Genomic DNA, 25,926 nt, shown 5'->3' on the forward strand with positions numbered 1-25,926 from the left:
TTCTTTCACACCGCTGAAAGCACACGCTGCACGGTGAGCTAAAACATCTGAAGGATGAGCTACAGCACCTAAGGGTTCCCTGGAGCATGTATGTAGCGAGTGTGTAAGGCCAGCTTAAGTGTGCGTGTGAGATGGGTTATTTGCTTGACTGCTTTAAGCAGTAAGTGAACAAATCTGAACTGGTAGCATCTTGATGAAATGGTTTCAGCCCTAGTTTAGAAGTGAGAAGGTACGGATTCTGCATTGGATCGTGTATAGGTCTTTCTCCTCTGCTTCAGTGTCTTTGCTCTTCTGTGTTCTGCCTTTATTATTTGAATGGAAAGACTTTGGGGTAGACTTTTTTCCCCTTGTTTTTGTACAGTGGCTACTGCAAGGCACATCTGCTTTGATTTTGAATGACCAGATAATCACAGTGAAAATAATAAACAAATGTAATTGCAATGATTGTTTCAAATTATTAAAGGAAAGTATAGGAGTGAAGGCCTAGGTTCCTAGTCTGAGTCTCCCTGTGTTGTGGTTAGGCCTAGACTACCTGCCCTTGGTCAAATCATTGTCTTACTTATGTCTTATGCCTAACCTAGTGTGGAAATGGGGAGAAGTACAGACTATCCTAAGTGTAGAGGGTTGCAACGGATTTTGCATGGCTTTGAAATCTCTTTAAAAATTTTGTAAATCTCTGTTGTCTTAGAAGTGTAAGAAATAAATTTTCTTATATATAAGAATTTAATTGTACCATCAGAAGTATGTTCAGATGGGTTTGCTAAGTCACCTCCCCCCAGGATGATGTATAAATAGGACTCATTTGAAAAGCAAGCAAGATAGTAAACATGAAACCAAGTAACAGATGAAGAAGAGAAGAAAGACTGGAGTGTTGCTAACAAGTCTCATGCTATGTAGGAATGATTCTTGCTACAGACTTTGATAACCAGCACATAGACTATGCCCTGGCTTAATGTGCTTACATTTCTAATGCAAGGGAAGTCAGGAGTGGGATCCTTGTAAAGTGCTTAACTCTGTTAGAGACTTGTAAACGTGGGTCCAAAGGCATATCAAAGCGGCTAATGCAGCAGCTCTGTGCAATTACTGAAATCCACCCTTGCTAAATGTTACACGTCCTTGGTTTTGCCACTCTTGAATATCAGAGACAGTCCTGGAAGAGCTTTTGTGAGACCTTTATGGTAGCCTTGTTTTGATTATGTGCAGTAAAATTCTTCAAACAGACGAAATTCTGGGATTACTGCAGAAACATGGAAGGGAAGACTGGAAAAGACAGAGATAGATCACCTAGCAGTCTGTCTTCCTGTCATTGCACAATTGTTCCCTGTAGCATTTTCTCCATTCCCTATTATTTTGTCTAGTGTTACATGTTCAAAAAATGGGTTTCCTGTTGCATTTGTAGGCTGCCCTATAACTTAATACATCTCACTGTCAGCAGGTTCTAATATTAAGCCTAAATTTCCTTTCACTTCATCCCTTCCCTCCGATTTGTGTTGCGAAAAGCCAGCAATCTCTTCAGCTGTTGATAGCATGGTGTCTTGACTGAGCAGGGGGAGTTTTGCAGCCTTTTTGCATTCGATAGGCTCTGTTTTACAACTGACACTACACAAACGTTATCGCTTACACCTACATTTGAATATAAAGATTAGCCTAAAGGAGGGTAGAGGCCTTAAATGTTCAGCGGCTAGCCCCCTGGGGAGGGAATGTTTCTAGATCAAGTCAAATTTGACTTCATCTGAGAGTATATTGAAATCAGATATTGTCCCTTTTCCATCTGCAGAGTAATCTGCAGAATCTGGGCAAGTTTTCTCCAAGGGAGATGTCATGGCCTATTGCGAAATAACTCTTCATTTTCCAAAACACTCTTGCAGCTCAGTCTTTCCCATACATGGAGTCCCCTCTCTACAGCACATAGCAGCAACGATACCCGCTCTGTATATAGTGTCTGCGTGTTTTTCTTTCCTTTTTTTTTTTTTTCCTTTTACAAGAAAATGGGATCAGGCATTTTGAAAGCACTAGTGTTTATTCCGGCAGAAATCTATCCAAGACAAGTGAACCGTCAACACCTACTTCTCAATAAACAACTGTCAGGGATTTGAGTAAATGAGGGCTGCTCGTGTGGGTGTGTGTGTCTGCTGGTTATTTAATTACTCCGTGAGTCTGCTCGTCTCCCTAGTAACCTTCATGTTTTCATTTGAGTTACACCATAGCTTTACAGTTATTTTCCCCAAACCATTGCTGGTTCGAAGACAAGATTTCCAGGCACTAGCCCGGCTTTGTTTGCTGCCTGTGTTACTGTAGCGTGGGCAGAAACTTTAAACAGGCCCCTATGACCTTCCAGGTGTGCTGCAGAGGGGTTTGGGGTGGCTCTGATGCCCGCTGGGCACACACCCTCACTTTGGCAGTGGCTCCCCTAGGATCTGAAAGAACCCTCCACCCCCCCCCAATCCCCTTTGCTAAAATTACTATTTTTGTAATACTAGCAATTAGAAGCCACTGCCAAAACTTGCATTCTGTTTTGCCCTATAATCGCATGGCGGGAGATGGTCCCTGGCCCACTAATTATCAACTCCAGATAGAGCAGGGTGCGTTGAAGTTAGTGGAAGAGCCAAGAGCACAGCGTTGATCTCCAAACTGCTAGGCTGGCTAGACCATGCTTGCTTCCATAGTTGGGGTGTATGTCTCTAAAAATAGCTAGAGGCTACAAGAATGAGAAATTGGTAATTTAAAGAAACACAGAGAGGATACAAGTCCTCCAAAGGATGCCCCAAGTGGAGATGGGTTAGGTGCCTTGGCTTCCTCCATCATCAGTGTGGTCAAAGCAGTTGTCCATATAGATGGTGAGACTCCTACCCCCATGCCTAAGTTAAATGTCTAACTTTGGACAGTGTAAATGGCCCTTTCCATGGCAATTTTCATATTGAAGTGGCGGGGGGAGGTCCTCTGCTGAACCTTCAAGCCTGGGGAACAGTAACCAAAAGTAAAAAAAAAAAAAAAAAAAAAAACCCAGATATAGGAGGGTATGCCTACCTCAAACCAAGTTAATCAAAGCAGAGGAAAGACTCTAGTCTCACAGCCATTGTCCATACTTGACCAAGAGGGCTGAGTAGCATACTCCTCATTAACGGTGCGAGTAATGGAATAAAGCCCTCTGGAAGCACAGCTAATGGCACAGAGGGGCTCATGTTGGAAATAATCTACAGAAAAAGCAGGAGCAGAAGACTTCCAGAGTCAAGGGATGGCACCGCTATGTGGGTAATAGGCAGCAGACTTTTTGCTGTCAAGCTAGAAGTAAACTCCCCATGAGTAGCAGATAGCGTTGCTGAGCTGTAGCCTCTGTCTAAAGTGTCCTCGCCTTTACAAACTGAAGAAGTACAACAAGTCTGCAGGAGAAGGAAACCTAATTATATTGCACATGTTCTCATTTAAGTTAGTGTAGGTTGCTGGGAGTTTGAGCAGCAGAAACGTTAGGTCACTTCTCGCCTGCGACTGTGTCTTTGCTTGATAAGAAGTGGAGAGCTTAGATACCTTTTTCTGATGCAGTTGCTTTAAGGGTGGAAGACTGGGGATCTTCTCCATAGTCTGGAGTTTCTTTCCTCGTAATGTTTTGCAAAAGTGATTCCAGTTGCCTCTGTGATGAGGATGGCCCCTTTTGATGGAAAAGTCATCATTTTAGCCAGCTCAGAGCCTTTTTCACATACATGCGTGCTGGTATGGCAAAGGATCAGTCTGTTTACACTTCAGCTTCTTGCCAGAGTGGCATGAATTCTATGAGAAAATATAAACTACACACACACACTCACACGCATACACGACTTGCCCAGCAAGTGCTTTTTTTTGTATTTTCACTATTTGCAAACCCTACCCCTGTTGATTTGCATATAAACCAGAGAATAAACAAACATACACACATAAAGCATAGGTGCTGGAGCTCCCATTAGCTTTACTGAGATGGTTTATTTGATATAGGATTGTCTAGTCTATGCCTCGCTAGTGGTGGAAGCCTCATCTTCTTATCCTTGTCATGAAAGGCAAGGATTCATTTATTTGAAGTCATCTTCAGGTAGATTGTAAAATGCCTTGGAAACATGGACTTGAGACCTTGGTCTCGGACACAGACAAACCTTCATGGGCACAGACAAAAGCGAGGGTCAGAAAACCTAAATTCTTTCACTGGCACTGACACAAAAGTATGGGCAGACCTTGGGCAAATCCCTGTGCCTCAGTATTTCCATTTGTAATATGCAGAATAATGATTCCTACTTCTTTCATTAAATGCTTTGAGATTTATTAAAGATAAACTTTAGATGACAGCAAGGTCTTTTGGTTTTGTGTGAATGATGTGATGGATAATACTCTGAAGACTATGACAGAAGTTGGAAAGAAGATGCATTTAATAAACCTCTTTTTTCCCCCTGCCACACACACACACGCAATCACCTTTTTTATTCATAAAGTAGCATTTTTCCAAAATATATATCCTACCGCAGCAGTTCCTCTTAGGGAAGGGCAAAAAGACTCAGTCAGAGAAAGGATTACCTGTTCTGGACATCCTTCAGAGGAGATGCCATCAGGTGGGAAACAGACATGTTAATGAAAACAGAAGCTTCATTTTTAATACCTGTTACTGAAGAAGTCCATCCAGCTGAATGCATAACAATCTCCACTGAGGACAACCTGAATAGATGGGGCAGGCAGGATTTAGATCAAATTTTGCCATACCTCGTGTACCAAAACCGATTCTTTGTGTGTAGGGCATTGGTTTCTCTTTAAATATTCCCTTCATCAGTAAGAATAAATGCAAAATATGTTACACATGGGGAAAGAGATGCCAGGAAGCTTTGTTTCTCTTCTCTCCCCATCACGAGAGATAGTAGATGTATCTATTATATGGTACCCATGCCCACCTCAACTGTTCCTCACCTACTCCAGAAAAAAAAAAAAAAGGCAAAAGAAAAGAAAATTCTGTAATAAATCTCAGAACCTCTGATCAGGGAAAGCCCAAATTCTCAAATATCTGTGACAAGCTGAGCAATCTGCAGCAGCGAAATTACAGCTGCTGCACACTGAACTTAAGTCTTTGGCACTTTAAAGTGCACGTTTTCCAGCTTTGCCCTTTCCATAGTATTCCATAGGGGCCACCCTTGGCAACTGCTGATAAGGTCGTGTGCAGGGTGGGTGATGAATCTGCACTGATTTCAGAAGGTTTTTCTCTCTGGTTGCAGAAAATATGTGTGCATATCTCCTTGAAAGAAATCCTTAAAGGGTGAATGAATATACAGGAATATGTAGACTGTCTAGGGGAAAACACAATTATATGTGTGTATGTGAGTGCGCGCGCGCGCGTGCGTGTGTGTGTGTGTGTGTGCGTGTGTCCAGAAATAACAGAAAAAGAAGAAATAGTAGCTAAAAAATAATAAGTAAATACTACACCTAGGGTGAGATAGATAGTTCTCTTATTTGAAGCATGTTTAAAGCATTCACTGAAGTCTCTGCACCGATGACTTCAATGTATGCAACCTTTTTGTTCAGTGTTTTGAGATTTAGCTGTTGCTCCTTTCTCTTTTTTTTTTTCCACCTTAAAACTGACCATTGGAAACATTCTGAACGCTGAAGCAGTCTGACATTTGGATTCGGGCAGAGACCTCCAACAGTTTGGGGCTGGGGGGTTGTATTTGGGCTCTTACTTTGAGCCTGTGATACAGCAAACAGAACAGCCGAGAAATTTAAAACAGAAAAGACCAAATCAATGCCTTCTTCAATATTTAAAAAAGAAAAGGAAAGAAAAAAACAGCCAATGACTAAAACTGGCCTCAGTGTTCCCTATGTCTTCAGCTCCAGGGTGTTCTGATTCTGTTCTGTTTTACAGATGTCTGCAAGATTTAGAGCTAGAACAGGTGTTAGACTCTGCCTCCTCATAAAATTCAAGACCGAAGCTCAGTTAAGCCCTATTTGATGAGGACAGAGTCAGTCTGAAGGAACATTGTACATATATAAATACACACACACACACACACACACACACATATATATATATATATATGCATCTGTCAAATTTACTTGTGCCTGCGTTCAGCTAGTGCAGAAGAATCGCAGCAGGCATCACCATGGCTTTACCTGGGCCGTGCTGGTACCTGGGTGCATTCACCAAAGGCGTTTTTTGCCTTTGCTTGCTCTTGCAGCGCAGCGTGCGGTCAAACGCTGCCCTTCCTGACTCCGGGGGGAACCACATCTTGCTGGGCTCCTCTAGGCATCCTTACCTGCGTAGATCGACTCTGCTGTACCAGTGGGGCACACCACTTTACAGCAGTAGGGAATATGGCAACGGGAATGAATTGTTAAAAAATTAAAAATATTCTATTTTGATGCCAAGGCTGAGGAAGAATTGTTGGGATTAATCCAGAAATGAGGAGTGTCTAGGGATAGAAACTGATTCCAGGGGAAGAAAGAAGAGATTCTGAACAGTGAAATTTATTACGCTGGGATATAGCCTCCCAAAGGAAGAGGTTGAAGACACATACATTTCTGGAATTGCTTAACACTAGGTTGGACAAAACACTGGAGAATATAGAGAGGATGTATAAGTCACAGATTTTTAAAGCTAGAAAGAGCCATTGTGATCACTTAGTCAAACCTCCTGCATAACTCATACCAGGGGATTTGCTTAAATGTGTTCCTGTTACAAGAGCAATAGCTGTCGTGCACTAATGCATATGTGTTAGAAAAACAGCCAGACTTGATTTAAAAGACGCTTCCAGTAACAGAGAATCCATTGCTATGATAAGCTATTCTCGTGATTAATTATGCTCACTATTAAAAATGTGGGCCATGTTTCCGATCTTAGTTTTCCTAGCTTCGGCTTCAAACTATGACATTTTCTCGTATCTATCTGCTAGACTGAAGGGCCTTCTGTGCAAATCTCCTCGCTTTGTAGGTACTTGTAGTCCCTTTGATATATATCTTAGATGCTTAAACACCTCTTTCACCTGTGCTTTAGCTCATCTCCCTCTATGTCCTCCAGTACCCCCTTAGAAATACTTACCTTCTGCCAACTACATCATGCTTCAGAGTAAGCTGCATTTTAAAAAAAAGAGAGGCATAACCTCCCTCAACAGCGGACGCATGCACTTTCACATCTGAAATGTGTGCTGCCTACCTCTGATTTAACCCGTGTGCCAAGCTGCTTGGATAGGGGATTGCATCTTCGATGTCGGTGTTTTTATAGAGTTACTCAGCTCAAACACGCAGTCAGCACTTAAGAGGAAGTAATAGCAGGAGTGGGAATGGTTACGCTTTGTCAACACGTGTAGGGAGAAGAAAAGTATTTAGGTGGTTTAATAGAAGAAGGACAATTAAAATGGCAATGCTCTGAAGTGCTTGGCAGTACTTTACCATCTTTATGGCTAGTCCTGAAGGCTCCACTCCCAAGGCAAGCACGTGGGTAGAAGTCGTCGAATTTCAGCATAGGCTGAAGAACCGAAGGGTTTCTCCAGACCAGATCTTCTGAACAGGATAAGCCAAGTCCTTACCCGGAAGAGCACTGAACTTTACTGTTCTGCATGCTAACCCCAGGACTGAATTTATATTTAGAAGACTTTCCAAGCACTTATTCAGCCTCATGGGTGAAGGCTGGGGACTAAATAAGCTGAATTTTATCCATAATTTCTTAGATGAGTCGCTAGAGTAAAGTCTAAAAGGTCATTTAAGCACAAATCCATGCTTGGGGTGCCTTGCGGGCCTCTTTGGTAGACCTCTGTCCTCTACTCTTTCTTTATCTGGGTTGTACTGGTGTCAGTTTACGTGTGCAGAAACCAAGCACAACCTTGGTCAGGGCATTTAAGTGATAATGCTGTGCTGTACCTCAGTAAAACTGTAGTTTGTCTGATGCTGTTTTGAAAAAGGCTGAGAAAGTCTTAAAAGTATAAAATCAAGGGACAATTAAATGTTGGGTTCCGCTCCCAGATGGATTTCCGCTGGAGATTCACACTTAATAAAATGTAGAAAATTGCATTTTATTTTGGTACATAAATACTGGCAGTGGGGCACTGTGGCATTTAGAAGGGAGAATCGCTCCACCAGAAAACTCACTTCAGCAAAATGATGCAGTCCAGTTGAGCCCCTTTTATGATCTGAGAAATGACTGTTTTTATAGCACACTAAATAAACCTGCTATTCGAGCTGGAGGTTTATTAGTAAAGGTGATTTTGCCATAACTGGGGAGGGAGGGTAAGAGGGAGAGCTGAGGGATGAGCATCAAGGCGGAGACACGTGGCATTCAGAAAGCACACAGTGATGCCCCAAGAAAGCGGTATCACCCCACCTGGCGTCGCCGCAGAAGCGTTTTCTGTTACGATTTTTTGGTTATTTCTCCAAAAGGTTATTGTCGCCTGGTCAAATTTTCCCCTCCTGGGAAAGCGTTTGCTACGGGCGCAGTGGGGGAGCTGGCAAGAGCGTATGGACTAAAGGAGATGGTTTAGTCCTCGGGGCGGTACCTGCAGCCCAGAAGCAGAGACTTCGGCCACACCTCAGGTGTATTTAACGTAGGCAGCAAAAGTTCTCCAGAAATCATCTCATGCAATTGCTAGGAAAAGGGAAGGAGAGAATCATTTTTTTATTTGACAGCGGTGATGAAAAATGAGCATCGGTCATACATGTTGGCAAAGTGAGAGAACAAAGCTTCTGAAACTCCACCTGTCCTGTAGCCTTCTGCAAATCAGACGGGTTTCACTGCATGCCTGCTTAGACTATTAGGAACACCTGCATGAAGTGCAAAGGAAGACAAATGTTTCTATCTCCTTTAATCAGAAGATAAGGATTTTACTGGTGAAAGACAAGGGAAAATCCCACTCTGACAGTCTGATCCGGGACCAGCTTTTTTTGAAGACTCCAACACATGTCCCATCTCCTTCTGGTACATACCACACCATTTGCTGTCTTTGCCTAACCTCTTCCATCTGTCAAGGGGAAGAAGCACTGCGATGTAGTGGGGGAGGAGGGAAAGAAAAAAAGTACGGTGGCAGGAAAGGTGATTCTGGCTAAATATAACTCTTGGTGGCTTAGGCAAACTGTCCACCTGCACTGGGAGAACCTCCACGGCCCCAGTGCAGCTTTGGGGACATTTGTCAATCCTGCAATGAAGCACACTCTTCACATACCACATCCTTCAATATAAATAACCCTAACCCACCTTGCGTCCATATAATGTGCCTCACCTCTGTCACTCTTGTTCTTCTGGGCAGACTAACAGTCTCACTCTGGTCTACATCACAGTGGTCTACCCAGTGGTCTACCCTGGTCTACTCAGACTTCTGAGTAAATCCCCAGCAGAGCTAGAAATTTGTCCCTTTGACCTCTTTAGGCAGATTTTCCAAAAGGAATGAACCTCCTACATTCGCTGCAGATCGCTGAAGTTCACCTCTTCAGCCTGAATTTGCTGAAGTCACAAGTGACACTCTCACTAGATCTGTGGGGCAGGACTCAGCTCTTAAAGCAGGGAGGTAAGAGGACGCTCCTTTCCTCCAGTACATTTGATCTCTACCGTAAGTTTTCATGAGCTTTAACCCAGATGCACCAAATAGTTATTTTGGCAGATTTCTGGACTTTTTGCTCATCTTGCAGCCAATGCAATACTTCGTGTTAGACCTTAGCTGCAGTCAGGATGCTTTGAAAGAACTAATCTGGCGGTCAGTAACTGCTAAATGAAGTGCATGCTAAAAGAATGATGAGCTAACTGGCTGGAGCTCACAGCTTTTATGAGCTTCTCTGAATGCCTGTTTTCAGGTGAATTCAGCATCTCCTTGACATTTAAGGACTCAATTTATAATCAAATTATTTAACTCTAGTGGAAAGAATCACTGGCCTCAATGGAAAAGCCATTTATAACTCCCCCACCCCTTGGAAGAAAAAGTATTCAGGGTAAAACTGCAATTTCTATAATAAATGAAGGATAAAAGAAATCTTTCAATGCAAATTAAGCACTGCAGGCTTTTAAAAATTACAGCAGAAACTTATGGAGCACAGCTGCTCGTCCTTATTTCCCATTTAGTAATCCAAGAAGTGCTCAAGCAGTAACGCTCTAGACAGCTCCACGAAGCTTTAGGAAAGAAGAAGGCATGTTACCGCTTGTGTTTCCTCCGGGCCAGCAGGCCCCAGTCTGTACTGGCATCCTCCTCCTGTTTGATTTGGGCCAAGTCACTGTACAAATACACGTTGCCCTCAAAATCTTGAAATCTGCAGAGCAAAGTTGAAAGACGGGATAGAAACCTAGATGTCTGATGCCATCGTTACGCAGCAGGAAGAGCAGGTTGAGCTCCAGTGCTTCCCATGGGACTTGTGCTGCCTCGGTCGGGATGCAAGTGCATTTTATGTATGAATAATGAAGCCTTAATACTGCTGCTGCTGTTAAATTCTCCAGCTAGCAGGAGCAAGGCTTTGGGACAGGTTAGCGAGGCATTTTGCTCCGCAAGTCCGGGCTGCGCGGAAGTAGCGTCTGATTGAAACGCTCGCCTGGGAATCTTTACGCTGGCTGGAGGCCAAACAAGGACCAAACCGGGGTTGTCTTGCCAGACGAATGGGGCAAAATTGTATTAGTCCCATTGTACTCCACCTTAGCTGGTGCCCAATTGTTCTCTCCCAGCTGCCTAAACTGATCCGGCAAACTGTGTTATGCTTAAACACGATATTTAAACTGCATTGTTATGTCAGTGGTGATGGGCTCTTTGTTGGAGATGACAGAAAAATCCCATTGTTTAGAGTTTTCCCAGACTCAGTGCTTAATACAAAGCCCTGAAAAGAGCCAGGGTTGTTTAAACATTTGATAAGGAAAATATGTGCCGAGATGAGCCTATCCCACTGGTAAAGGAGCGGATCAGCTCCCAGCTCCAGACTAGACTTCTGCCTTTGTAAATTCACCATGCTGTTGCAGTTTACTCAGATAAAATCCTGGATCCCTGCTTTTGGAAAACGGAAGTGTCTGAAATCTAGCAGAAGATTGAAACAGTGTGTAAATCATCCAGTTTAAAGCCTGTAGTGAAATTAATTTGGAATAACTGTGGAATTTGTGAGCTACTTAGCCAGTCATAATGCCTTACCAGGAATGCATGAAAAAATATAATTTGCAGCCACATGAGCGTCTTTGGACCCTTTTGTAATCTTTGTGCTTTGCTATCTTTTTTCCTTAAGGATAAGTGCTTTAGATAGTTACTCTCAGTACAGTTATAATGCAAAATGCAAAAGCCCCTGCAACATCATCTGTTTCACTGATGTTCTTATTTATTTTTCTTGACCGTGCCCATGACACAAATAGTGATGTGCCTGCGGTGCAGCAGGAAATAACGAGCCCAGCATTTCCGCCCAACTTCAGCGTCTCTCTGCTGGTGTTATTACATGAAGGAAGACAGAGCTACATAGCAAAGGGAGTGTAAATCTGGAAGGACCCCCAGCAGCTTCAGAAAAGATCCTGTGTGTGATGTTTGTGTTCAGTGAATGGACACAAACAGGTGATGCTTTGCTTTTAATTAACCCACTCCCACCCCATGCTGCGTCATGCTCTCGAGTAGTCACCCTGCAGCTTTCTGTTAATTCCTGCCTCTCTTCTGATTGCCGGTGAACGATCCAAGCTCCTAAGAAGGCAGCGTTGCTTGGGCTTTGCGCAATTGAAGACTTAGGGATTTGGGGAAGGAGGGAGCTCCGGGAACGATAAATTTGACAAAACTGGTCTGGAAAATCCCCCTTCTTTGGGATGATAACTATGAATTTCATGTTAGTGCCTGCTGACGTGGGTTTTTTTGTTTTTTTTTTTTTTTGGATAGTATTTCCATTGGAATTAAGGCCCATACATTGGTTTTGCACTAGCTTCAGCAGGGTCTCTCACAAGATGCTACTTGCCATCCCAGCAAGTGCCACACACCAGTTCGTGTTCCCTTCTCCCCGATCAGAGCCACGGGGAACCTTAAGGGCTTCCTGAAACCATTACAGTTCCCTGCTGATATGGACTGGCCTGACCAGATCACACGACCCCTCCTACAACCAGATCACATCTCATTTCATTAACGGGTCAACCTTGCAAGTCATCAAGCTCCACTCAGCTTGGAGTCTCTTCTGCTTGGCATCTTTTATTTACCGACGAATGCAGGTTCAGCGCGCTCACCAAACTACATGAAATACCTCCAACCTGTAGTTCTGATTATGGGCTTCAAGTGAGCAGTTTTCAGCTGTCCCGTTGGGACACAAGAGGAAATGCTCAGTTTCAATTTTGAGCAAAAGTATGATCTGAGCCAGGATTATTTATTCATGTGTTGGAGCTGGAAATCTCAGTTTTCTCTTCCTCTCAAAGGGTTTTCTCCTCCAGTAACATATTTTCCTGTATGTCTAGGAAGCAGAAAGTGAAGAGAAAGCCTTTCAAGAGGAACAAATTACCTGGATTTTCTCCAGTTTTTAGAAGCGCTACACGAAGCACCAAAGCAGAGTCTGAGTTTTCGGAAATCAGGTGCCCACTGCATTTTCCACTAAACGTCAGTGCACCCAGATCTATTCATTCCCTCCTGAAAATCTCAGGCTGACCTTTTGCTAAGCACCAAAGGCCCATTTTCCGCACTGTCCAGTGCACTTTTGAGTATAAGCCTAAGTTAATGCAGGTAATGCAGTTACTTCAGGTATGAATTCAGCCTGGCCTTTGCTCTGAGCTGGCAAGATAGAAGGAAAGTCCAGTTTGCATGCAATATAGCTGGCTTAGCAGAGTGCTGTGCCTGAGCTAATATCCTTCTTTGCGTGGCTTATTAGCTTGGAAACAACACCTCACAACCAGCCTCCAGCCAAGCCAGGCAAAGCGGAGCAGACGTCCGCATAGGTCCAAGCAGCCACAGCCTCACCCCATTGATTTCCAATGAGATGTCGGCCTCTGACTGCCAAAATTACTACCAAAAAATGGGTTAGAAGCTCCAGGACCGCATAGAGGTCTTGCACGACGTTTTGCTCAGGTTTGTTCTCACTGGAGAGACAGGGGTGGCCCTGAGATAAAAGCAAACACTTCCCAAGACTCTGATTCTAAGTGACATTATTCATTTAGGAAAGGCTTTCCTCTTTTTCTTTCTTTCTTTCCTTTTTTTTTTTTTCTTTCCCGCCTCTGAAGAAGATAACAAAGGATGGTATGTCCCCAGAGCACGCTCTGATGTGTCACTGTGGATGCCAATCCCCGCAGACGCTCCCGATGTTATTAATTTTTAAAACAAACTTGCTGATTGAGGTTCTGACTGCCTTTAAATTGTCTCTACAAGGAGACTGTGTACTAATTAACCCACAGAAACAATCAATGATGTACCTTTTTCAAGTTTCAGGGTGATTAGAATATGAAAATGAAGAGCACAATGGTGCAGATGTTTTAAAATCACAGCAGACAGCAATTAGTGACATGGGAACCAGCTGCTTATCTCTCCAGATAAAGCCTCTTAATAGGGAATTACACTTGAGGAGCCATTACACAGATGGATCTGCGAATGATTTAAAGAGGGGGCGTTGTAGTATTAACTTTGATTTGCAAGCCAGATTCTTGACAAGCTGTATGTGCGCTACCTCTGGAAGAAGGTGCTTTTGGAGCAGGGGAGTACCGTACTCTGGAAGCGAGCAGATTTTTGTCAGGTGCTGGGTTTCTGTGTGTGTATTTTGTTAATTATGTTCCTTTTTATAGATATGGGTTTTTTTTTTTTTTTTGGGGGGGGGGGGGGGGAGGGAGAGGTTGACTAAGTCCTTAATTTTTTTTGTCTGATTGCTGACATCTCCTCCCACTTTTTGCTTTGGGACCAGAAGCAGCCCATGGATGCGGAGAGACACTCGGGTGAGGCAATGGTGAGGCAGGCTGTGATATCTAGCACTGAAGTGAAAAGCGTCCCCGTGAGCTGGGTTCTGCCGCTGGGGTACTGCTCGCAGAGGAGGGTGCCGCTCATCAGGGACTGACGCGGTCTCATCCTCTCGTTTGCAAGGAACTGCAAGCAGAGCTGCAGGAACGAGGAGCAAGCACACCTGCATTTGTGCAGGTCTGCAAAGGCAGGTGTAACCCTGTCTGCCACCTCCTCTACTCTCCAGCCAGTGCACCTCAGTAGCCAGTAGGTGAGACGTATCCTGCTCATAGGTCTACCCAGCACTGCCAAACCTGAGGGCTTAACACTCAGGGTTTTGACGTTAAAGTCATTGCAACAATAAGAGGAGAATTTGAGCTTTATTTTTGTAGCCTTTCATGTGCTGGCTTGTGTGGCTCAAACTTTTTTTGCAGTTGCAAGAACTATTAGCTTCCTCATATCTTTTTTTTTTTTTTCTCCCCCCAAAGGAACTGTGGGATTGTTACCCAGTTGTTACCCATGTCCAGTAAACTGAATGTCAAGAGGAATATTGACCAAGTTGTGGGAGATGTGATAAAATCGCGCAGGTTAAGTTATATTTCAAAATTTCACCACCCCCCCCCCCCCCCCAAAAAAAAAAAAAGAGGGGCAGACTGCTGGTGCAGAAGAACCAGTTGCTGAAGAAAAACCCGTGTAACAAAAGGGCGAACTACAAACAGAGGCAGGGAGTGGAGCCTGAAGTATTCTCAGGGCCTCACAAACCAGAAAGTAAATAAAAGTAAATCTTTCTGATTTTTGTGACAAAGACTACTCGTTTGGCCAATCTTGGCTGTGCTGGGATAGGAACTCTGTACAAGTCAGCAGCCCATTGCCCGGATCTGTGCAGCTGCAGCATATTAAGTAACGAGTATCTGTGAAAGGCAGCAAGATACAGCCATCGGCAGGGCTTGGAAGAGCTCGGCAGGCTCGTGCCTGGGCTTAGCCTGGGTTTTTTGTTTTTTTTTTTTTTTTTTTTAAAGCTCTCTGCTCTCGCCCGTCCTCCCGCGGGCCCAACCTCGCTCTTTGTCTCGGCACCTTTGGCTTGCAGGTGCTCGCCCAGCGGGGCGAATCGCAGCGGGAGCACTGGGATCGGGCCGTGACCCAGATGGATCCGTCGGGAACAAAATGCACTTCGCCCCATTACTTTCAACCCATTTGCCGGCGCTTTCTAGGTAAGCGGCCACCCGGTATCCGTTGCAGCTGGCGAAACACGACCTGCCGCGGCTGCGTGATCTCCAGTTACCAGGCTGGAGAAAGGCACACGGAATAATTATTTTAGAGTGACACGGCCGTGTTTGGCGAGAGAGAGCTAATGGTAAATATTAAGCTGGAAGAAGCTGCATGGAGAGACCCCATGGACTCTTACATGCTTGGGCAGATGCATGGTACTGGCATCCCACCTAGGAACTGGAGTCCCCCCATTCTGCAGCCTGCTCGCTTTCGAAGCCCTCTTGAAATCGGTGCGCTTATCCATGTGATTAAAGGCGGCCCGAGTTGGCACCTGCGATGACATAGGCCTGTCTGTCTCATGAATTATAAGACAGACCTTGCGGTGGCCTGCGGGGGTGGAGTAATGAGAAGACTATCGTTGAGGATCTGCTAACATCGTCATTTTATAATGCGCGTGGCAAGGAAATGAAGCCGGAGGAGCTAACCGATATATGGGCGTTCATCTCCGATGTGTAGCTGGCCTCTCGGTTCTGAGCCCTTATTAACTGTCTTTAAATATAGAATCGGAGATTATTGCTCCTTTTTAAACTAGAGCAGCGTGTGTGCGGCGGAGGTGGAGGGAGCAGAGTGTTGCCAGCATGTGATGTTTTCCCTTACTTGCCGTGACCCTGTCTGTTTTCAAAAGACATTTTTTAGGTCATTTAGTTTTACAGCTTGGCATTTGGGAGGGAAGCTGAGTATAAAGAGTTGCTGGGATTACAGGTCCCTGCAGAAGCAGCCTGGCCCGATGTCGGTGCAGGACCAGTAGAGGCCTCAGCCTATAATTTCTAGGGTTTTGAAGTCAGAAATCATGGTGCCATGGGAAGATGATGTGTAATTGGTGTGGGGGGGGGGGGGGGGGGATCAAACTTCAGCCTCAGTGCTGTTGATTTAACTTTACCTCTCTGCCCGTATCCAAAGGAGGTAGAAGTGGATGGGCTGTGGGTTTTTTCTTTTTTTCACGTGTTTTTGGAAACAGAGGGATGTCAGCTCTGTTCCTGCCCAGCCTCTGTTCACTGAACCTAGGGCGGTGAAGTGGCTCGCGAGGCAGTAGCGCGGGCACCGTCCCTGCCGCGTGCTCGGCGGTGGTGGCTCCAGTGTGGGAGGTCACCTCTGGAAGGAGGAACTGATTCAGTCCCCAAGATCTGTTTATGCTTTCGGCTCTTTTCCCAGGCTAGGGGGAAAATTAAAAAAAAAAAAAAAAGAAAAAGAAAAAAACGGGTGTCACAAGCCCGCGACATCTGCAGTCCTACCACAGCTGCATGCTTTCATTTTCTCACTCCACAATTCCTGGAAATCTCTGCTTTCCCTGAGCATAGCTGGTCCATATGCACGACAGCTGAACTATCCACAGGATTTAAGAGTCCCCGATTACTCCTCAGACAATGGAGCAGAACAGCTTCCTCGTTACTGTGTATTCCAAAAAGGCCACATGCCTGTTTTTATATGCACACTAAGGGTAAATCATCGTCAAGTTTGCCAGCAACACGCTTATTTACTGGTTGCTAAATAATGCACCCTGGACTTGGGGATGTGTAGCACCTTTCAAATACCCCTGAAGTCACTGAGAACCAGGGATGCCTCGTTTCCCGGAAAACTAGAGCTCAAAAGCCTCTTAGACTGACAACCTCTTTGCCCCAAATTCTGTTACAAACACCCCAAACAGGTCTAAGAGAATGCTACTGATGGAGGCTTGCTGGTAACAGTGTGTCTGCAGAAACATAACACCCTTTGCAGTTGTTTTCTATTGTTCTTTCCTTGGTTACACATTTATTTTAAGGATCTCATCATTTATTTGGTATCCAGAAAGGTGTAATTACAGTCACAGTTTACTGAGAATGGTTGTTTGTGATACTACATGTATGAAATAAGTTTCAAAGCGTGATCCAGAGTTAAAAAAAACAAAACAAAAAAAGACTAGTGTAACGGCAAACAAAGGTCTAGAAGAGGTCAGTTAGTGAAAGTAAAACGGGCTTGTTTTGTTTTAAGAAATTTGTAAAAAGGTAACAGCAGTAACAAATGTAATTCCTTCACCTGAAGGAGGCCCACCAAGAAAAAGTACTGTCTTTTGCTCTGTAACAGTCTTCAGTGTAATTTTGCCCTTACTGTAACCCCTGTGGTTTGAAGGGCTCCTGTTGGATTAGAAGTCATATGGAAAATATCTCTTACCAACACTGCAAATAGAGGATTATTCAAATGGAAAGGGAGTAATGCAAATCTTGAACCTGCCAAGCGTGCCTTACACACTTGACACTAAGCGTGTGAGTTTCAGACTAACTTTGCGCTGATGACTCCTACGTGGAAATTTAAGCAAGTAAATCTTTGCAGATTTGGGCTTTGTAGGGAAATGAACCCATGGGTTTCCCTCTTGTTTGTAATCACTTCCTAGATAATTTCACGTTTTTGTTGTTTACAACAATGAGCTTAATTGTTCTATTTCTGAGCGGCCCGAAGCATGGAGTTTTATGAGGGATTATTTTTAAGGAAAAAGGGGTTCTCACCAGGAGGCTGGGTTGCACCATTCATCCATTGAAAGGAATATTTAATGTGTATTTTAAATTAAAAATCAATAGACTGTTTCCTTAGCAATTTAGTGTTTATGGAAATGTATCCATTGTTTTAGAATGGGAAAACAAAACTTATTTACAATGCATAAATCTAAATGCGTATTTAGCTCAAGTTTAAGAAGACTTTATAAAAGCTCCTAACCCTTAAGAGGGCAGTACTTAAGAAAAGTTGTCATTCACTGTACACATAAAGAGCTGTAATTAGTGGTTATGACTAGTCTAATAAATTAATTTTTTTTCCTAATTTCATTCTCTTCTTCCTTTCAGGTTTATGACCGGCCACAAAAACATTCTGCTCTGCACTACGATCCGGGCCTCCAGCAAGACTACACCGGTGATACCTTAAAATCAAAGCACCAGCAGAAAAGTAGCAACCAGCACCATCTTGACTGGTCAGCAAGCTCTGATACTGGATCCACATCTCAGAGTTGTTTCATCAATACAGAGTGCAGTCGAGAAGCTGTTAGTGCCACCAAGGTCCCCGCTCCAGAGCCAGTAGTCTCTTTCAGCAAATCCCAAGCAAAGAAATCCTGTGCCGGAAGCACCTGGGGACAGCTGTCGGCCAGTAGTAAAGAGCTTGCCATTTGCAGTGCAGTCCCATCACCCAACAACATCGGCGCAGCTGCCCCTAGCAGTGCTTCTGAGTGCAATGGGCTTTTGCCTCTTGTCGATCCGGAGGGAGGTGTGCAGCTGGAGGCCCCCGATCAGCCTACAGGGACTACAAAGAAGAAGTCCAGCAAAAAAGACTTGATAAGTCAAACCATCCCAACTACAGACATTGAATGGGTGAAGAGTGCGCAGAAAGCATTTGACAGCAAAAGCCATGACAGCATGGATGGGAAAAAGGAGTCTTACTCAATGGATGGTGTGTTAGATGCATCACCCACAAAGCAGAATCCCAGTTCTGCTAGCAGTTCCGAAAGTGACACCAGTCATGTACGAATTACTATCCCAATAAAGTCTCCAACAACAGATACGTCTGGCCACAAAAGGAAAAAAAGGCAGTCTGCAAAATCTTCCATAGAGAAAACTATCCAGGAGAAAAGCCTGCCTTCCGGACTTCCTATGAGCAGTGAAGTAGCGAATAGGACCAGTTCGCAGTCAGAGGGGAGTAAAAAAGATCTTCGAGCCACAAAGCCAGGGAAAGTGATTGAAAATGAGTCCCCTTTAGTAGCTATTGAAAGCAGTGTGCTCACTGACAAAGCTTCCCCCAACAGTGCCACTAGGCTCAGAAAATCTGTAGCTGTGACATCCACGCTCCTACCTACCGATCTTCCCACAGCTAGCAAATTGTCTGAGGTCCAGCACCCCAAACTTGCAGCTAAGCGGCGATGGACCTGCAGCAAACCTAAATCTATCCTTCGGGAGGCCTCCATGGCAACATCTGAGAAGCTGATGGTGGAGCCTCCTTCAGCCTATCCCATCACACCATCCAGCCCTCTGTATACCAATACAGACAGTCTTACTGTGATCACACCTGTCAAGAAAAAAAGAGGACGACCAAAGAAACAGCCTTTGCTCACTGTTGAAACCATTCATGAGGGAACCTCCACCAGCCCAGTGAGTCCAATCAATCGCGAATTTCCAGGAACAAAGAAAAGGAAGAGGAGACGGAACCTGGCCAAGTTGGCTCAGATGGTCCCAGGAGAGGACAAGTCCATCAGTGAACTCAAGTTTCACAAAAAGGTTGGGAAGCTCGGGGTCTTGGATAAGAAGACCATCAAGACCATTAATAAAATGAAGACCCTCAAAAGGAAGAATATTCTCAATCAGATCTTGTCGTCCTGCTCCAGCAACATAGCTCTAAAAGCAAAAGTTCAGCCACCGTCTAGTGCTGGGCCAACAACCATTGATGCCAGACTAGGGAAGCAGATCAATGTCAGCAAGAGGGGGACTATCTACATTGGCAAAAAACGGGGCAGGAAGCCCAGAGCAGAGCTGCAGCCTCAGCCAGAAGAACCTAAGACAGCCATCAAGCACTCAAGGCCTGTTTCCAGCCAGCCAGAAAACCCAGCAGTGCCTTCCAACCTGCAGTCACTTGTGGCATCGTCACCAGCAGCTATTCATCCACTTTCAACACAGTTAGTGGGGACTAATGGCAACCTTAGCCCTGCAAGCACTGAAACGAATTTTTCAGAGTTAAAAACTATGCCAAATCTTCAACCTATCAGTGCTCTTCCTACAAAAACCCAGAAAGGAATGCACAGTGGAACTTGGAAGCTGTCTCCACCCAGGTTAATGGCTAATTCACCTTCCCACCTCTGTGAAATAGGTTCTCTGAAAGAAGTCACGCTGTCACCAGTGAGCGAGTCTCACAGTGAGGAAACCATACCAAGCGACAGTGGGATAGGTACAGACAACAACAGCACTTCTGACCAAGCCGAAAAGAGCTCAGAATCCCGCCGGAGATATTCCTTTGATTTCTGCACCCTGGACAATCCAGAGGCGATCCCATCTGACACCAGCACAAAGAACAGGCATGGTCACCGGCAGAAACATCTCATCGTGGATAATTTTCTCTCTCATGAGAGCATTAAAAAGCCAAAGCACAAGAGGAAAAGGAAAAGCCTGCAGAACAGAGATGACCTCCAGTTTCTGGCAGACCTTGAGGAACTCATCAATAAGTTTCAAGTGTTCAGGATTTCCCATAGAAGTTACACGTTTTATCATGAAAATCCATATCCTAGCATCTTCAGGATTAATTTTGATCACTACTACCCTGTGCCATATATCCAATATGACCCATTGCTCTATCTTCGCAGGACCTCGGACATGAAGTCTAAGAAGAAGCGTGGTAGACCTGCCAAAACCAATGACACCATGACAAAGGTGCCTTTTTTACAAGGGTTCGGTTACCCTATTCCCAGTGGGAGTTACTATGCACCCTATGGAATGCCTTACACGTCAATGCCTATGATGAATCTTGGTTACTATGGTCAGTATCCAGCTCCTTTGTACCTGTCTCACACGCTCGGAGCGGCTTCCCCATTTATGAGACCTACCGTGCCCCCACCCCAGTTCCATGCAAGCTCTCATATGAAGATGTCCACCACTGCCAAGCATAAAGCGAAACACGGAGTGCACCTGCAAACGCCTGTGGGAATGGGCCTTGGAGACATGCAGTCCTCTCTGGCTCCTCCGAAGGTTGGAGGGACAAGCCTTTCAAGTGGCCGACTTCACAAAAGGAAACACAAACATAAGCACAAGCATAAGGACGAGCGGATATTGGGGACACACGAAGATCTGAGTGGTCTCTTTGCTAGCAAGTCCACTGGCTTCTCCAGCCATGCGATCAATGAAAGGCTAAGTGGCTCAGATAAAGACCTCTCCTTGCTCACTGAGAAAAGCAAGCATAAGGAGAAGCAGAAGCACCAGCATTGTGAAACCGGACACAAAGGCTCGAAGAGTAACTTTGAAGTGGATACGCTGTCTACGTTATCACTTTCTGATGCCCAGCAGTGGACACAGAGTAAAGATAAAAGTGACTCAAGCAACGATCCCATTGACTCTTGCACAAAGAGATACTCTGGTAATACGGAGAGTAATGCAAGGTCAGAGTCCCTGGACATGTTTGGTGAAATGAATTCCTCGAGTGACAAGCGCGACAATGATGCAAGTGGGAGTAAAAGAAGAAGCTTTGAAGGGTTTGGAACTTACAGGGAAAAGGACATTCAGCCCTTCAGGACAAATAGGAAGGACAGAAGTACTTACGATTCTTCGGCCTCTTCAGGTAGGCTCCTATTTATTCTATTTCATTTTACTGCGTTTTATTTTTAATGCTGAACAAAGATGGACTTGCCATTTTCCACAGCTATGTTTCTGAGTCACTCGCTTCTCTGGCTTTATGTAGTGGACTCCCATTTTCCATCCAAGCTTTGGAGAGACTGGCGAGAACGTTGACTACATATCAAGCCAAAAGCTTCAAAAGGCTTTGAATTGTTACACGGCTTTTTTTATAAATATTTTTCCTGCCTTTTTGCCATTCATCCTAGCTTGTTGCACTTCCTCCAAAAATCTGTGTTTGCATTCTGCAACAGAAACAATTATAGTGCCTACTGGCAAAGCAAACATCCCTCTTATTGGAATCTAATATCTCTGGGTGGCAGTCGTCACCCCACCTTTGGGAGTACAGTCACAGTACGGAGCAGAGATTCTCCTCTCTGGCCGGTGAAGCCTACAAAAGCCATTCACTGATGGCCTGGGCTAGAAGTGTGGGAAGTTGCAGAGTTGGGTCAGCGTCCCACGATTATAGTGTGGTGTGGTGCCAATCCAGGGTGCCAATCCATCATGGTGATGGCCACACTAAATATATGGAGACCCTTGGTACAATCCTCGTGTAAATCTGTCACTTCCAGTCGGCAGGTGTCATGTAGAGTAATTATCCTGAGCATTGAGTGGCTGTGGGAAGAAGCTGGTGTCATGGAAACAATAAGTCCTAGCTGATTGACTCTTGAAGAGTTTTAGGACTCATGACTTGGAAATATAAGCTGGGTTGATGGGGAGGAAGGAAGCTCCTTTCGGATGCTTGAGACATCTGTTCCTCTCCCACGGGGGGGGGGGGGAAGATTCAGATTCCCGTGTCTGAGAGACTGAATTGTACTTTACAATGGAGAGCTGCCTTCATGATGACGCAGAGGCAGGTGTTTTGCTGCAGTATAAGTGAATTTAGCTTGGGAGCAAGCCCAGAGCTCCTGCACCCTCAGATATTTATCACAAAGCAGATTTCACACTTGATTCTGGAAAAGGGTGAGCTTTACTGAACCAACCAGCGGTGGATGAGATTCTCATGTGCTAAAAAAGGGCTTCAAAGCAGCGTAATGCATAGCCTCCAAAATGAAAAGGCAGAATCAGCTGAGAACACAGTGGGAGCTGAGAATTTATATAACCTGCCAATGTGAGGCTCTTAAGTTTTTTATTAACTTGTAGCTGATTGAAATCCAAAGACTGCTCGTGTTTAAGCCACCTAGACATTTCCATTTCCTTCCCTGAGACCAGGATCTGGACTATAGTAATGAGAAGCAGTCTAGAATGAGAGCTTATCCCACACAAACATGTCCATTCACATTATCATATTAAATCAGTGGTGACACTCAGAAGTATAGCGCACAAATTTTGGAAATGAACTGAATTCAGGCCCTAGTTGTATCAGGGTTGCTAATATACCTGTCAAAGAGCAAAACTTATTCTCCAAGCACTACGGTGGCTACTGCAGTAAGAAAGCTGCGTCCTAGCAGACGTGAGTTAAGTCTTCATAACTTTTAACTAAGCTGTTTCTCCATTATGAAGTTACTGATTTCACAGTTTTCTAACAGTTGAATTTGTAGCCTCTTTGCCTTCTGAACAGAACATGCTTGTTGAACCTCTGTTTTCCAATCCAGTATATTTCATTAGGAATAGCAAATTGTCAAGAGAAAATTATCAGTGCTGGTGAACTCAAATGAGTTTCAGAAGTGGGGGTATGATCCCCACCAGGCTGCCCTTGAAATAGAAGAACTTGTTAAGAAAAAGTCCATTTTCTGTCATTTTTCCTTCAATTTATTGTCCATGAAAATAAAAAAAAAAATAAGGTGAAGTGGTAGAATTTGTAATGGGAGCTTTGTCAGATTTGCTGTTTAAACTTTTAGAACTGGTTCTCGTTTAAACTGCAGTTATTTTTATTTATTTTTACTTTTCACGTTTGCAACTGCACATCATTCCCCATGACCTAATCCATCAAGCTGCAGATTAGGAACTGGTTTCTTCATTGTCAAGCTGTTATTTAGATGGAAAAATCATCAGCAGTTAGCTAACTAGAGCCAGCTAACCAGAGCCATACCTTACACTACAAGAGGAAAAATACTAAAGCTGAACAGCTCTGCCAAGAAAGGCCTGGAGCCAAGACTGCTCATTAAAGCCTAGGAACATCTGTCTGCTTATGACTGTCTCAGATCTTAGTGCAGCTTTTTTTTTTTTTCCTGCCTTTGACCTTCACTGGGATTCCCAGCTGAGGTCCGTACTTGAGTCTAGCTGTAGCTATTAACTGGTTCCCACTGAGGAGGGATTAAACTTTTCCACGATAACCTTGACCTTCTTTCTCCTCATTCACCTTGTATTTCCCTAAGGTGACTAAACAGTGATTGACTAAGCATAAAAATAAGAGGCAAAAGGAGGAAAAAAAAAAAATTTGAGAACACTTAGCTCTGTCCCAGGAGGCTATTGTATAGTCTGATTGTTCTTGCTATGCAGTATTTGTAACCTTTCGCCGTTTAAAAATAATATATGACAGAGACAAGCGGAGGCCTCCTGAATATTCAGATGGAAGCTGCAAATAGATTCATATCACAATTTCACTGTTATCCTTACTGCATGGGCATTTTGGCATGCTCAGTAATGCCATTTGCAGCTTCCTTGTATGTTGCTGGAGATTAAATATGGAGCAAAACGCCACCCACTCTGTGTAGAGATATCTGTTATAAGAAAGATGAGAGAACCATTTAGTGTTCTCCAGCATTCAGGCACTGCAGTTAGTTTCAGTGCGGCGTGCTGATGCAGGTGCCATTGTATTGTTGCTGGTTTTATTATTGTTATCAATGTCAGAATAGCACATATCCGTTTCTGAAGAGATTTGTCCTTCCTAGTGCCATGCACAGTCCTTCCTAGTGCTATGCACAGGTCATGCGTATGGTAAGAAACCATCCTGCCATATAGCCTTAAAGCCTGTGTATGATCTTATAGTGCAGAGAGACTAGGATGTCCAGGGAAAAGTTGTCGCTTTCTGGAGGAGCTGGTTATGCTCCTGCAACAAGAAATCTGTGCCAGCGGGAAGGGTCCCACCCGGAGAGCACCACCAGCCGTCTCGGTTGGCCGCTGCAAACATAACCACTCCCTTTATTGAACCACTCGTCCTATTGCTGCACGTTCACTAGTGGTGACCTTATGAGCTTTGACTTATTTTACAGCTTTTGGGACTTGAGTTTCAAAGTACATTGTTAGTGCATGTGGCTGTTCTCCTGGAGTCTGGAGATTTGCACTGCATGTTTCTCCATCATAGTTCTGGAGATCCTTTCTTCACAGGCAAGTGGATATCTCTTCCCACCTTTCTTCATACCCGCTCCCTGGGACCTGTTGCTTCATACTCCTTTTTTTTTTTTTTTTTTTTCCAGAGATTACTATTTCTATAAGATTTCTTATGCTCACCTAACCTTCCTGCCTTTCGAAAGACTGGTCATTAATCAAACCTAAATAAACCCTAGTCTCCTGTTTGACTGATGCAGAAGACTAGTCCAGTGGCGCTAGCCAGGCTGTAGGCTAGGATACAAGAGAAAGACCTTCAACTCCTACCTTGCCACAGATTATGTTGTGACTCAGGCACATCCTAAACACATTTTTCAAGTTGTGCACGCCAAGGATGGACTCAGTTGACTCCATGCTCAAGCTCCCTGCAGCCAGAGGCACACCACGTGCATTTGCAGCACGTTGTTGTGGCCCCTCTCATGCTCCATGCAGCTCTGCACACAGCTGGAGAGCAGATCCTTTGGTTGTCTCTTCCTTCTTTCCTTAGGTGGAAGGATGAGGAAAAGCATGTTTAACATCATAAGGTACATAAGTAAGGCGGCAATTTATGTACACAACCTCTCTTAGTTACAATCATTGCAGGCCAGGACAGAGTGAGAGATGAAGCAGAGGTCAGCATTTCCTATGTGCAGGACTGTATTTCTGCCTTTCTTTGTAGTGAGACTAATCAAGGCCTGTGGACTACTGTAAGCTTAGTTTATTTCTCTCTCTCCTTTTTTATTCCCTTTTTTTTTTTTTTACTATGCAAGCAAAGATTTTCTTGCTTGCATATTGGGCATCATGGCTCAAATATCAGCGAGTAAGTACATGAGTTTCATCAGATATAGTACAGACACCATGCACAGTAAATTTGCAGGAATATAAAGCTAATCCTATGCAGTTATTAGACAGGTGGTAATCATCAGTCTCCAAATGCGGGTTAGTTAGCATGACAAATATGCATTACAAATTAATGCTTAACTTACCTACAAGCCTTCACACCCCTTCTACCCCCAAGGTCCATCAGTGCTACAAGCTGAATTTCTTCTGATTTGACCTTTCCTGCTCAACTAGTGTGTATGATGTTGGGTGCTGGTTTAACTCTGAAGGGGATCAGTGCCAGTTTTAAATCAAGGATAGGCATTGCACAGTGAGTAGTAGTGTTTGGCCCTTATGACATGAGGGGCTGAAGAGGGGTTGTGCCGAGTGTGTACGTGTGTAAAGCACTTTTATTAAATGCATGACTGTAC

The 25,926-nt window shown here is 44.2% G+C and overlaps 1 protein-coding gene across 8 annotated transcripts in view; it reads left to right on the forward strand.

Moving 5' to 3' along the window:
- LOC104138508 (SET-binding protein) overlaps window positions 1–25,926 on the forward strand; it is a 267,878-nt gene that overhangs the window by 170,009 nt on the left and 71,943 nt on the right. For all 8 annotated transcript variants that reach the window (XM_068925068.1, XM_068925069.1, XM_068925066.1 and 5 more), the window contains one exon: window positions 17,912–21,374. In XM_068925068.1, coding sequence (XP_068781169.1) covers window positions 17,912–21,374 — 3,463 coding nt within the window. The remainder of the gene's footprint in view (window positions 1–17,911; window positions 21,375–25,926) is intronic.

Source organism: Struthio camelus, chromosome W, assembly GCF_040807025.1.
Source record: "Struthio camelus isolate bStrCam1 chromosome W, bStrCam1.hap1, whole genome shotgun sequence".
NCBI lineage: Eukaryota > Metazoa > Chordata > Aves > Struthioniformes > Struthionidae > Struthio > Struthio camelus.